The sequence below is a fragment of the Hetaerina americana genome, unplaced genomic scaffold, assembly GCF_022747635.1.
Source record: "Hetaerina americana unplaced genomic scaffold, ioHetAmer1.1.p SCAF_46, whole genome shotgun sequence".
In the NCBI taxonomy this organism is placed as follows: Eukaryota; Metazoa; Arthropoda; class Insecta; order Odonata; family Calopterygidae; genus Hetaerina; species Hetaerina americana.
The window spans coordinates 970,917-986,172 of NW_027287052.1; the positions used below are offsets into that span (position 1 = coordinate 970,917).

A 15,256-nucleotide genomic window follows, 5' to 3' on the forward strand; every position below is an offset into this window, starting at 1 on the left:
TCATGCAACACCCTTTTCTGCAAATACGCTACAGTGGATTGTTTCACCTGCCCCCAAGAATCAGCCCAGTTGAACTGGGTCTCTGACTTCAAATTAAATTCTTTTATTTTGCTAATCACTCTCTGTCCCCTGCTGCCTTCCATCTCATCATCACTTGATATTCTAGCACTTATTAAACATCATTCAGAAGTACCAATTTCAGAGTGTATAAAGCATTCGCCTTGCCTGGCATTGTCAAGGCAATCCCGGTTTAGGCAAATGATTTTTACACTCTGTAATTGTTGCATTGTAATTTGTATTAGCGGATCCATCCATCAGCTGAAATAATGAAGTTGTATTTCGGGCAATTGGCAGGGGTATGCATCCTGGCAAAGGTGATGCCTGCCTTATACCATGCACCACTATATATTTTGCTGAGACTGACCCATGTTGCCAGGGCCGCAATGGCATTATGGTGCATAATGATCTTCACTCTATGCTCATAGTTTTTCTCTCAAAGATTTTACAATGTGCACTTTTTGGTATGTATGTAATGGTAAACAAACGAAAACTGGAAGAATTTTCAAATAATATGTCTGAATTGAAAGATTTTTGGAAAGATATTTTATTGTATTTTTCTATGTTTTCACTTATACTTCTTGCAAAAATTCCCGTTCTTATTTGGTTTTCAATATGTTTCTCTTTCAACCTTTTTTAAAAAAATGAATCAATATTTAAATGAATTACCATGTAATTAAGTTCAGTCAATGGTTGTCTTTTTTTAAGTGATTTAAAAATAGATCGTGCCTGAAAAGTAGAAGCATTATAGTATATCCAAACTACCACACTGGCAGTTAACCATTCCAAAAGTTGGACTAACGTACACTTAAATAACCAATTTAATGCCAAACACTAATTTTGATGAGCGAATGTGCATAACTATTTACAGTTTTGATCAGAATCTGAATAAAAATCTGATGAAAATCTGCTCATGTTCTCTGTGGTGCAGTTAGATTAAGTGACTTCCAGGTTTCCAGAATGTAAAATTGTGTTTCTGACCAACTAAATAAATAAATGATTCATATGGAGAGATGTCCGAACCATAAAAAATTCTGAAAATTTGAGAAACTTGTTGGTGCGGGATATGGTTAGAATTGATCTTGTACTCAGTGAGTGTCAAACAGTAAGTTTTCTAATATTCCTCTCATTGTCGACTTTATTTAATATAATTTTTTTCATTCTTTTTCATGAAGTTGAATTGTGAATATAATACTCTAATTTGGTTAGTTTCCTATCTTTCTAATGAATGCACTGGTTTGTGTGACATGTGAAATAACCAAAGTAGTCGGCACACCCAAATAAATCTATCCACAGTGATTACTACTGCTGTACTGGGAACATAATTTCCCATAATTGTTACGGATTACTGTCATTCCAATCATTTGACTGGCAGTGTTCACTGGTGAAATGTAAATCCCTTGCCTGTAATTTTTTGTGTCATTTAACTGTATTTATAAGTGAATAGATAAGGTTTCTGGTCATCATATATCCTTTGTGGTCTCTCCAGCATTGGCATGTGAGGGAGCTGGTAATGTTCCATCGAGGCTCCCTCAATCCCTCTCTCTTATATTCTCCCAGAGGTACACAGTTGATCAGGTCCACAACTTTGCTAAGCCTCCAACAGAAGGTGAATAAATGTGAATTGTGCCATCAATTGCTAATGTCTGTCTGATTCTGTAAGGAACAGATGGAAATCCATGGACCATTTTATACCATGTAATTCATCTCTCAATGGCTGGGGTGAAAGTGACCTTTTGGGAGATAAGTGAGGGATCTTTTTGTTCCTCTGCAGTCGATGCTTCTGGTGAGGCTGCAGGAGCGCCTGAACGAATTCGACCGGTATGAGAAGAAGAGAGAAATAGAAGTGGAGCGAAGGAAGCAGCTTGCGATGGAAGGAGCCATGGAGGATGGCTCCCTCGATGGTGAGACCTGCTGCATTGCCATCCCCAGGCATGCCTCTCAATACATGTTCATCTTTTTATTACTTTAATGCTAATTTTTCATTCATCAATGCCCACAAGACGTGTGGTGTCCTCCTTGGTTGACAGGACCTGCTAAATCACCCATTCTGTCGTTTTCAGTTAATTAGGTTCGACCAAGATGAAAAACTCATTCTAAACAAGTTTCTTGCCCAACTAAATGTAGTTTTGACTTTTAACTAAATATCTAAATAAACCTACTCTTTTGCCAATCACATGGGTTAAATGTACAACTCAGATACCATTGTGTTTTTTATACTATACTAACAAATTTGACTTGAGCAAACTCTAGATACAGTAACTTAGCATCATTGACTGACCTGACTGATATCACTGTGTATTATTCATTGAATTTTGGAGCCATTTCCTCAAAGTATTCATGAGTGATATAATGATTCCAAGTGTTGATATGTATTTAAAATGCAGGATTCCATCTTCAGTAGTTCATTAGTGTTAGTTTTTTGCTAGTTTGATAGTCCCAAGTGCTAAATTTTCTCGACATCACTTGTTACTAGATCAATTTGAAATAAATTGCAGTGATTCTTGTTAACACTTTTTTGAAGGAGTCGAGAATTCTGAATGTTCTTGGCCATAAAACATGCAAACCAGGGGGGTGGAAGGGGGGCAATTTCTGTGTCTTGGGTCGCCCGGTGATAGCATGAATTTTCATAAAAAAACTCCCACCATTAATAAAACCTTTTCGTTTGTCATTCACTCCATCCAAATTAATTTATGCGCCCTTCCTAAGACCTGTAATATACTCTGTATCCCTAATCTACAGTCATACCTAAATGATATGGTTGCCATATCCCTAATCATGTTTTCTTTAACAGAGTGAATACTCATTAACCACATTCTAATACGAAAATTACCGTGGCATATTAATATTATTTTAACCTTATTATTTTGCCTAAATATATATCCTGTATTATGATTCAGTTAAAGATTTGCCGAAAGTAAGTGTAAGCATGTAACAAGGAAAAGAATGTGGTTAAAAAAGGACAGTAATGCCTTGGTATACCTAATCTTTCTTTGGGATGTATCACTTGATCCCTAAACATTGATATTATTTAACGAATCAATTTATCATGCATGAATGGGATGAACACACACTGTCTAATCAAGTGTATTAGGTTTTATATGGACCTCAAAATTGTTTCTCCGGGAGTTAGGTTATTAGCTCCAATGAAGGTAACATCCTTGACTTGTGTGAAATTACTTGAGAACCCTATATTCACTAAATGATTTGTATTAAAAACTCACACCAATTCGCCCTCCCCATCATTTGCCTGATTACTTAATTGAAGCAACATTATAACTTATTTTGATCTCTTTTATGAGAATGACTCTAATCGTTTTATGTACATTTTTCATTGATTTTTACTGCTAAGTTGTCTCCTTATGCATGGTGAAATTTTAATTTTGGTATTTCGTTCAATATGTAAAAGAGGAAAGTGAAATGTGTTGACCGTAATTATTTAAGTGGGTTAGGGGTCAGGACCTGAAGGATTGTATGCGATGCTGAGGAACATCCTGTAAGAGTCCACTGTGCCATGCCACAGTTATACTGATTATTAGACATTGCCAACTTATTTCAAAGAAATGAAACATACCCTGAGTTGAACTATAGTTACATCTATATGTACATATTATGTGATTATCATGAATTAATATTCATCATGATGTACCCTATCAGTGGGGTAATACAATTTCTACATGCCAAGGTGTAATTTATAAGCTATTCGTTAATTTATTTCAAATATTTGGGAAGTGAGAGAAAATAGGTGGCAAATTCACATAATCCAGCCAGAATTACATAGAGGGTTTAACTGCCAAATGCATTTTCCCATGAAAACCTGGGGAGGTGGATGAGGAAAGAGTAGTGGGGGCGACAGTAATGTAGGGGTGGAAGAGGGATTTTAGAAGTTAGTTGATGCTTTTAGCCCCCGATACTGGAATTGTGCTTTGACCACCTTAATGTTGTGATTTACTCTATATAATTTGAGCACTAAGGGGATTTTATTAGTATATTACAGAATTTGATTACAAAAAATATCAAGCACTAAAGTCTGGAAAATATTTGTTATCTAGTCATAAAACCCATCATTTCATCGATCTCTGAAGTAGGACATCAACCTTCATGATGATTGCAAAAAATAGGAAAGGTGATGATTTCTATGAAGCATTAAATACAATTTCAATACAAGTCTAGGGTTCTTTTTACAATGACAGTTTGAAGCAAGGTAAACTTTGGTGAAGAAAATTGAATCAATTGGTATAAATCTCTTTCATACAAATGTATTTTTTTCTAGGCTTTTGTAAAACTGAATGGTGATAACTTATGAATCTGCCAATTTTAATTCTGAATGGTTGAAATTCAGTTGTTGGACTTCAAAAGGAAATAGTTGTTTGACAGACAATGGAATTAAAGTGTAGATTAGAAATTATCTGTATGAATATTTTCCAGAGACTTTGTAGGTGTTATGAAATGAGCGATTTGAAAGTCATCATCATGATGAAATATCTTATTTGTGATATGATGAACAATGTAAAACTTTTAGCCAATAGCATAGCCTTCTTTTAAAGAAAAACAAGAGGTCATTGACGTTCCTTGAAATCTACTGTGAGCGTGGGCACTCAACTGTAAAATGTTTGACTTAGCTCTCGTTTTAAAAAAGTGTGAATTTCACTTGTAAATAGGGACTATGAAAGGACAGTGCTCCCTCGTTTGTCTTATCTAACTGAGAGGCACAATGAGTAAGTTCTGACGAGAGGAATGCAATCTGAAATGTCCTGTTCTGAGCTCTTTAGGGTGATTTCAGTGCCTGCTTTCATACTTAAAGACAGGGATCAAGCTCCATAATAATGCATAGTCAACTAGTGACAAAACCTTTGGCAAGGATTCATGAATGAATGTAGATTATCTGAAAACGTACGGGGTACTCAACGGGTGCCTAATGTTTTCTTTCAGTAAAAAACAATGTAAATTATACTCTTTAAATGTTGCCTTAAATTTTAATCTCCATCGAAAAAAGTGATGAATTTATGGTGAGTATATTAAGTAGATTTAAAATGAATGCACTCCACAAAAATGTGTTTTATATTAAGACTCAATGACTAAAAAAAGCTGGGTGACAACGACTGTTGGCCATCTAAAGCTGTGAATGACGATGGAAATGAAATCTTGGGTCATGTGGCATGTGTGTGTGCGCATGTGTGGATTGTTTTGCAGAGGGAGATTTTGAGATCGGCCCAGATGGATTCACGGTGGGCAGACGAAAGAAGAAGCGCAGCAGAGAAGAGGAAGAGGAGGAGCTGGCAAGGAGGGAGCGGAGGAGGAAGGAGAGGGAGCAGAAGAAGCTGCGGAGGAAAAGAAGACGCTCTGGGTCCTCCACGTACGAGTCAGGTGAGTTAAGAGGGGGATGGGAGTCTTCCCCCATCGTGCAGCAGGCACCATTGTGAGAACCAAGGAGGCGCTTGCATATGCTGCTGCCTGCACCCATCAAAAGGCTACGCCTTATCATTGCCATTTCCCCCTCCCCCCCAATCTCTTCCTTGCCAATCTTTCCCAGCCGGAATAGTATTCACATCCATTTTACCATTCACACTAGAAAAAGAGATGTTCAAAGTCAGACGATGGGTTTTTTCCTTATGATATTTCCTTCATGTATTATTTTTAGCCAGTTAAGATGTCCAATAATAAGCCTGATCATATAGTATGCTCTTTTCTCTCCAACTGCCATGTACTTTCCAAACCAAAAAGTGTAGGAAAGCAAAGGGTTTCAGCACTTCCATGGGCTCCATTTATATTCTGTAGGCTCCATTACCTTCAAATTGCCAGCATTTATGACTTCATGCTTCTCGTGTGCTATTATTCCGATAAATTGGCTAGAAAGTGCTCAGGAGAGTTAAATGATTTTGTGGAAAAAATCATTCCAATTTGAATGAGATAGTTTGACAGTTACTTCATTTCTTAATCCTACTCACAATAAATATTTCATTGAAAATATAGTCCAATAAATCTGCATAAGAACTACAGTTATCTGACCACTCAAGAGAAAGGAACCAGTTGACATGCATACTCTTATTCTGTGAGATAATTGAGGCCAAAATGTGGAATTCCATGGTTATGAAGGAAAGTAACACACCATGAGTTTTCATTCCACAGAATATAGTTATTATCAACCAGTTTCACAACACTGAAGCATCATCAGGGCTAGTGATGCAGGATAAGGCATTTGCATCATATAGAGTCGAGAGGTGTTGCCTGGATGGGAACAAGGGGGGAGTTGCTGTGGGATAAGGGAAGGGGCAGGGACAGTTGGAGGCATTTTGTTCGCTTATCCCTGGGAGGGTGAGGGAGGGAGTGGAAAGGGAATAAGTGGTCATTTGCAATAGGCTCAATCTTCTGTGCACTAGTCAATATGGCCAATTTTTCAACATTAATCAAGTCTCATATAACAGCTGGATGAAAAAATATGTGAGAAGAGGTATAGATTGGAAAAGAAGAAAATCATCTTCCTCCTGGACAGTGTACCTGCCTACAAAGTTGCTTTGAAGATGGGAATTGCTAAAAGAATGGGATTTGAAGTAAGAATTATTGGAACTTCCGTTGTATTTACTGGAGTTAGTAACTATTCCATCGTATAAAATAATTGGCATCTGGAAAATATTTCAAATGCCATTGAGAGTTTACGGCAGCCTTAGATGGGTATCATGAAGACCCTCCGGAACAGCCATTCCATGATCAAAGTTTGTCACTGGGGAAACGTTGGACAAAGCATATTCACCTTAAGGGGACTACGCAGAAAAATAAGTGCATTTTTTACCAAAAAATAGAGAGCTTTACTTCCAAGCTCAGAACTTTCACCTTGCCCTCATGTACTTTTTTTTCTTCATAAAAGTCATCATTTCTCTTCAAACATGATAAAGCCCTCAGTCTGACCTTTTAGAATTTATAGGTAGCATCGTGTATTGATGCACGATTAAATAAATGGCTAAGGTCATTTCGCAGTGATACTCAAACTTTTCTTCAGAAATAACCATTTATGTGCTAATATTGCTGTAAAAATTGCAAAAGAAGGAATTGTAATCTTTGAGCATATTGTTTTTGAACTGGTTATTTTTTCCGGATTTCTGGATTCAATGATCAAGTTTTTTTGGCAGATACTATCAGAAATTTTCTCATTGTGGAATGTATATTTTTAAGAATTGGAGGAGTACTGGATTTCTTTTTCATCATAAAGAAGTTATTTCATCAAAAATGTGAACAATATTTGATAGACTGATTCTTTTGCTAATTCTGGACTTCTCAAAATGTTATGGTTATCTTTATACTCCTGATTAATTTGTAGTACATTATGATTTGGAATGCATTAGAATTTGGATAGAATTGCCAAATGATTCCTTTCAAGGAATAATCTAAACTCTTGAAAATGATTTTTTCATCATAATATTTTGAGTAATTTCTTTAAATCATTTTCTCCTAAAAATAAGTTTTTGTTAAAAAATATAACCAGTGAAAAGTGTCAATTTCACATCAGAATGATTGATTGCATAATGTCGGTGCCAAAAATTGAAATGTGTCAAACAGTTTGCTCACTGGTTAAGAGACACTGAATAAACAACTCTCATTAAAAAAATCTCCAAAATTTACCATTTCAGAATTTTTTTTTCAATGTCTTGTTTGTTATTCTTAAATAATAGCTTCACTAGATTTAGGTTATATTCTGCACAAGGTAAGCGAAGAAACTAGGTTACAGTTGTTAGTTTTGCAAGGCCTGGAAAGCTGTAATGATTGATAAAATAAGAGCATTTATCTGTGCTTGAGTGGTATGCTTTTTCCTCTTATTTTGTGTTGAGTAAATTTGGGCACAATCACTAATAGAATGGTGAATTTTTGTGAAGCAACTTGTCAGTGGCATAATAGCATATGCTAATGGCATGGCTTTAAATTTTTATCATTGGACTAACAGTGTGTCTTATTTGATTGGTTTTTTTTAATATGTCTGTTGTAATCTGTGAATGCTTTTAACCAAAATAAGACAACTGTAGTTTGGTTTTTAGTTCTCTTTCCTCAACAGGTGAAAATTGTGAAATGTTCTCAGAATGGTTGTCACGCGGGCAACATCGTTGAATGTTGAATATTTTGTCACTTGCCAGGTTCTTCATCTGGGGGCTCTTCGTCTGGGGGGTCTTCGTCTTCCGAGTCGGGTTCCCGATCCGGTGTCAGTCGCTCTGATGATGAAAGCAGGTCCGAGTCGGAGGAGTCAGAGCCGGGGTACCAGCTGAGGGCAAGACGGCAAGCTCTCTTCAGCTATCGCTTTAATGAATACGATGATCTCATCAACTCAGCCATTCAGGTATGTATGTTATCCCTGCAGCCAGTGATTGAATGTCATCGCTGTGATGTTCCATGTTCTCTTGAAAGTGGTGACTTTGAAGTATTCATGGTCATCTGTGACTGCACAAAATTGTATGTTGGCATATAACACTGAGACATTGAGTAAACTCTCAGTTATCCGTGTTTAATGGAAGCGTGGATAGTCAAAAAACACAGGCAATTATAATATCCTGAAAATATGGCGGTGATATAAATAGATATGCACAGAAACTCACCTTTCTCACTGAGTGCTTAATTTGAATAATTTTAGAGGTGGAAAGTACAATTTTTTTTGCTGTTTTTCAGCCGTTTTTATGAGATTGGAATAATTGTTTTACAAGAACGCAGAAATCAAGTGAGTAGCAGAATGTATTTTCCACATACACCTAAACCAATCACATACATATCGATTTAAGATTGCTGATATGGATTCATATTCATCACATGAAATACTGATTTGAATAATGCAGAGTTGATAGTGTGATTGACTTATTTCTTGCCTAGTAAAACTTGTGTATTTGCTCACCTTTAAGGAAAATATGGAATTCCCTGTCATTATAAATAGGCATATTATAAATGCAAGGGTAATTAGAAAAGTTCTTGGAATGGAATAGAAATAGATGACACTCCAGTGAAAATTATTTTATTTTTGTAAATGTAGTCTTCTCTGTACACTAATGCACTTGGTCCAGCAATTGTCCAGTCTCTTGATCCCATCTCGATAATTAGATTCCTTCAATCCTGCAAAATACCCATCTAGTTGGACTGTTAGTTCTTTGTCTGGAGTACTGGATCCAAGTTTAATCTGTGGTCAAAGACCAGCTCAGAAAATCTTGTCGGTTGCTCTTAAAATGGGTCAGACATTGGTCAGAAAATACCATTCTGATGCATTGGTGATCATGCATCAAGAGTTGAGGCATCTAGCAGATATTTTCCTCACATCCAATTTCACTGTAAAAATGTGATGTGCCCATTCAGATGACATCCCTACAGCTTCAGCAATTTCTTGTATTTTCAGCCGGCAATCCTCAACGGCCATTTTATTCACTTCTGCAATTTTTGGGATAGTGGCACATTTTGGCAGACTACTATGTGGATCATCATTCAAGCCATCATGATCAAACTTATTTGTACACTTGGAAATAGTTGAATATGAAGGAGCAGAGCCCCCCGGAGTGTTCTGGAGGTCGGCATGAATTTCCTTTGCTTTCATACCTTTCTTTACGCAGTATTTAATCAGTGCTTGAATTTCAATTTTTACCAACTTTATCAATCACCACACGGGAAACATTGGCAGAGAGGCATCTGCTCCACAGATCACAGGACCTGACGCGTTCTGTGTTTACTCAAAGAGGATTACCTATTACTACAGTGGAAACTCGTTGCGGTAGCGCTGACAACTGGCGGTGATTCCGAGAAAGTTTCTAACTGCCCTTGTATGTTGTGGTGGTCAGTTTTCTAAGGGCCATGCACGCTCTCTGTAGATTCATATGGAATATTCTGATTTTCCCTGTACTTAATTTTTGGATTTCCTCCCCCTCTCAGGATGAACTGGAGGCAGTTAAGGGTGCAGGGAACCAGGGTCGGGGGAAGGACATAGCAAACATTGTGAATGCGGAGAAGGGAGGGGGAGTGGGAGAGGAGGACGATGAAGATGAAGACGAGGAGGAGGAGGATGAGGAGGAAGATGCGAGAGAGGCAAGGAAAGGTTCAGGGAAGGACATGAGGACCATCGAGAAGGCCAATGAGGAGAAGGAGGGCCCAAGGGTGCCCCCCACCACCTCCCCTGCAGACATCTCCAACGGCAAGGACATTGGCAACCTCAAGGAGGAGAAGGACAGCGAGGATGAGGAGGAAGATGGAGGGGGGCGTGGTGGGGACGATGATGATGATGACGATGAGGACGTGGTGAAGCCCAGGCGGCCCGTGCTGGTCCTCCCGAGCCGGCGGAAGAAGACTCGGCGCCTCAACAACCTGGAGCTGAGCAGTGATGACGATGAGGCTGACTCGGATGAAGACTTCCAGGGCAGCAGGTAGGCGGGAGAGGTGTCCCCCCCTCGCACATTGTGCCATGGACGAGGGCAGAGGTCGCAGTATGAAAATGGGGGCGGGGAGGGGAGAGGGCCAAGCCACCAGTGGATACTTCTGCGTTGAAAATGGAGAGAGAATCCCTTTCAGTTTGGCCAAAGTTTCCCACTGGGTCGCGTGACCATTTACTTCTTGAATTGGGGGTGGAGGGCCCTTGTGCCGATTATTCCCATCTGTTGTTTGGTTCTCTCTGCCTGCATAAGACCGTGACCAACACGTAATAAGTTGGGCCCAGGGGGTTACTTTGATGATGGTGAGGAGTTGAAATTCATGGTGGTGGAGGAATAAGAGGGTGGGCAGGGCCATCCTCCTCTGTGTTTATCATTCATGTGACATTCCACCGTTGTCCTCCACGTTGCCTCCGCCAAAGGGGGAAGGGTCGGAAGGCCTTGACCAGCTCCTCTAGACGTGGGCTCCCTAGTGCAAAACACAACCACAGTCAACCTACTCAATCCCCCCCAACCCTTCACATTTGTAATAGGGGTGAGGTTGATGGGAAAGCTGTGAAATTGGTGCACCCCCTCCTCCCCCAGGACCCCTTAGAGATGGTGGTGGAGCTGAGGTTAATTGTCTCTCGTTGTGTTTCAGCTCGGACGAGGAAGACGAGGAGGATGAGGAGGATTTGGACGATAGCGACGACTCGGATGTGCTGGGCAGGCGGAGGGGAGGGGGCAAAGGGCGGAGGAAGGGCAAGGGCAAGAGGCGCTCGGAGCCCATCAGAAGGTCCTCAAGGAACAGGATCACACGCTTTGACAAGGAGTTCAGTGAGTATCCCCTCCCGCCACGACCCTTGCAGCATGGGTGACTACTGTGCGACCCTCGGGAACATTCCACCTGAGCTGCTCCGAGCCAATAAACATGTTCATATCAATTAAGAGGAGATTCAGGGTCTTCTTTCAGTCGTAATAACTTCATTTCATGTAATGTACGTAAACTTGTGCATTGCTATTTCTTGAACTTAGAGTCAACAAATTTGAAATTGACACTGGTATGCAGGATTGGTTCTTTAGGTTTGATGATGGGGAACGATTATGCATATAAAGCTTTGATTGTTTATTGCCCTAAAATCAGCTATTCATACCACTACACATTTTTTTGTGTAAAACATAAGTTAATGATTTATTATTGTCAATGTATGACCAAAGAGGTTTTCTTTTATGTCTGATTGGTAACTTCCGCATATCTTATATCACGGCTGAAAAAGTAGATTTTGAATTTCAAATCATTCATTGTTTGATGGTTTGTGGTTCAGCCTCCCTAGTGGCCAGCACTTGTACAGAACCTTGATTTTCTCATTTCTCACATGGATATTAATTTAATCTAAAAAATAATGCTGTACAGATAATGTCAAGTGTGTTTCAATTTTCATTCTAATGATATTGAGTTTAAATTGTAGGTTCAGTTGATTCTGCAGGTTTCTTGTTCGTACCACATTTTATATCTTTTTGAATCTTGATCTAATGCCTTGATACAAATTAAAATCAAGCATTTGTTGAAGTCTTTCTTCTCAAGAAATCATAACCACATGCCTTCTGAATGTGAGAGATGACACGAATGTTATAAAAACATGTAGCATACGATTTTTACATCCTGAGATGTGTCCGATTCATATTTTTGGTCGTGCAGATGTTCTGATATTTATACATTTTTCTTCTCAGTCAATGATGACGAGAGTGATGACGACAGTGAGCCAAGGAGTGGTCATAAGGGGCGTGGCAGCAGTGGGGGCAAGCGCAAGAGGGTGATGCCCCTCTGGGAGGACTCCGAAAGCGAGGAGAGTGACGTCACGTGGGGCAAGAGGAAAAAGAGGTGCGACCCTCACCCACCTTGTTGAGCAACAGTGAAGACTCTCACTCTCTCTTTTTCTTCTCGTATTATCTCTTAACACCCAGGATGGCCAATCAACCTACCCAATGCTTGCTAAATAACCTTAAAAAACATCAGCCTATTAGAAATACTATTTAGCCTAGCACTCTTATCTGTCCATAAAAAAAAGTGAAGACTCTGATCTTTAAATACAATATTTATTATGGTGCACAATAACTTTTAATCTAGATTATTAATGTTTTTGAATACCATATTTATTTTTCTCTTTAAAATGTCTGGAGATTATTTATTTCTTTTGGAAAAGGGTAGTATGCATTTTTATCTTGAAAACACAGAGTATGCAAACTTCCGAAATAGTTGGCCACCCTCTCTCCCACACATTCAATGCACTGCACAAATGAGAACGGGGTACAGTAAAATGTCATTGAATCAAAGTTGGAGGGACCAAAATTTTGGCATATTCATGTTAAGAGGTTAAAGAGTTTCCCACAAATTAACAATTTTTCCTCGATTTTAAAATTTCTTTGTGAGAGAATGAAGCAATAATCTTTCATCAATGATTGGTAGGACTGTTCATCCTAAAATTAATCATCAGGATAAATAAATTATTACTTAAGCTCAAAATAATAACCAAGCAAATGCAAGTTATCAAGATACTGCAACTTAAAGAGTTAAATACTCTAATCTGAAACCCTCGGCAACTTATTGTAGTAATATTTGATAACTTGTGCTCCGCACTTGTACGTAACATCTCAGCCATTTTGAGGTTATGACTGTTTTTTAGATGCCTATAGCTTTCAAGAACGCCAATCCTGACCTCCAATGGAACTATCATATGGTGGGAAATTCCAATTGAAATTTGTCCAGATTTAAGGGCCACACCCTGTAGTTAGTATTAGGAACTAGTGGTCGTAATTACAGAAGATCAGTACCTGTCAATAAATTTGTGAGAGTAAGGACTACAGATACCGCAGCCACTGTGATTGCTCATCATTATGGGATATTCAGTGTCTGCGAAAACACGGAAATCATAAAATTATGGCCATGTGCACTTGTTCCATTTAAAATGTTTTTACAAAGTGAAAAATCGAAGGAAAATGAGCAAAATTCATAATTTTGAAAGTCCTTGCTCTTGTAGATTACATTCTTGTCCCATTCCAAAACTTGATGTGTAACCTTTAGCCAATTTTATGCCATGTTTGTGTCAACAAACAAATGGATTCCCTGAAATTGGCATCTAAAAGTTTGCAATACATATTATTAAAGTTACAGGCAGTATACTACCTTGAACAAAAAGTTCCCGGAATAACCACCGTGTGGCGCTCCCATCGTTCCGATTTGAGTTCTGTTTTTTTTGTTAAATTGGTACATCTGTTGTTGATATTCCCTTTAAATCTTAGTGTCATAACTTGACATTTGCAAAAGTTACGGTCGGTTTTCGGTATGTCCATCAGTGCTTCCTGCGATTTTTCCATTACTTCCTCTCGGCTGCTAAAACGCGTTCCCCGTAATGGTTTTTTAACTCGATTGAACAGAAAGAAGTCACAGGGAGCCAAATCAGGTGAATTCGGTGGCTGTTGGATGGTATTTGTTGCATTTTTCGTCAAAAAATTACGAATAATGATAGCACTGTGCGACGGTGCGTTATCATGGTGCAAAATCCACGAGTTTTCTGCCCACATTTCTGGTCTCTTTCGGCGAATTGCTTCACGCAAACGTCTCATAACGCCCAAATAATACTCTTTGTTTACTGTCTGGCCTTCTGGCAAAAATTCATGATGCACTACACCGTTGTAATCCATGAAAACCGTCAGCATTGCCTTCTTTTTTGACTGAAAACGACGTGGTTTTTTTGGTCTCGGCTCATTTGGTGAACGCCATTCACTTGCCTGATGTCTGGATTGCGTGTCGTACTCATAAACCCACGTCTCGTCTCCAGTAATGATCCTTTTGATGATTGTGGGATCGGATTCAGCCTCGCAAATCATGTCTTTTGCGACGTCAACACGGTCTCTTTTTTGCATGAAATTGAGGTCTTTTGGAACCAACTTTGCTGCTACACGACGGAAACCCAAATCATTAAGCACAATGTCTTGGGCGGATCCATAGGCAATGTTCAAGTCCTCCGCTATTTCTCTGATGGTTAATTTGCGGTTATTGAACAACATTTCTTTTACTTTATCAATTTTTTCACCGACTTTCGATGTCGATGGTCTGCCACTGCGTTCATCATCTTCGATTGACTCACGACCACTTCTGAACCGCTCGTGCCACTGGTAAACGACCGTTTTTTTTAGAGAATCGTTGCCGAAACACTTTTCCAACATTTCCAACGTCCGTGCGCCACTAAATCCGTTTTTTACGCAAAATTTAATACAAGTTCGTTGTTGCAAATTTAAATCCATTTCTGCAATTGTAAAAAATCGCCAACACACACAGAGATAGATGTACTCTTGGCTACGTAACTTTTGCAAATGTCAAGTTATGACACTAAGATTTAAAGGGAATATCAACAACAGATGTACCAATTTAACAAAAAAAACAGAACTCAAATCGGAACGATGGGAGCGCCACACGGTGGTTATTCCGGGAACTTTTTGTTCAAGGTAGTATGCTGTGAAAATCATTCAAAGTCAAAACAGTGCACGGCGAATCAGTATTAATAGTTTCCCAGTAATCCTTGCGGCTATTGTTAAAAATATCTATATTAATGGGACTATACAATCCTGAAAGTCATCGGCATTGGAAATAATTGATTTTAAAGTTATCATCAGTTTGAGTGAGAACCTAAATAGTAATTGATTTTTTTGGGTATTGTGTGGTCTCATTGTATCTGGATCTCAGTGTACTTTTGCTTTTCTCTTCCAATTTGTAAGATTGTCATTTGGAGGGAATATTTATTTGCCGTATAAATCAGGTTGCAAATAACTTATCAAGTATC

The 15,256-nt window shown here is 38.8% G+C and overlaps 1 protein-coding gene across 1 annotated transcript in view; it reads left to right on the top strand.

Moving 5' to 3' along the window:
• Window positions 1-15,256, top strand: part of LOC139693285 (mucin-17) — a 70,739-nt gene that overhangs the window by 46,628 nt on the left and 8,855 nt on the right. Inside the window, exons 12-17 of the mRNA XM_071591398.1 lie at window positions 1,832-1,961; window positions 5,251-5,424; window positions 8,181-8,380; window positions 9,946-10,433; window positions 11,077-11,252; window positions 12,147-12,297. Of these exons, the coding sequence (XP_071447499.1) occupies window positions 1,832-1,961; window positions 5,251-5,424; window positions 8,181-8,380; window positions 9,946-10,433; window positions 11,077-11,252; window positions 12,147-12,297 (1,319 nt within the window). The remainder of the gene's footprint in view (window positions 1-1,831; window positions 1,962-5,250; window positions 5,425-8,180; window positions 8,381-9,945; window positions 10,434-11,076; window positions 11,253-12,146; window positions 12,298-15,256) is intronic.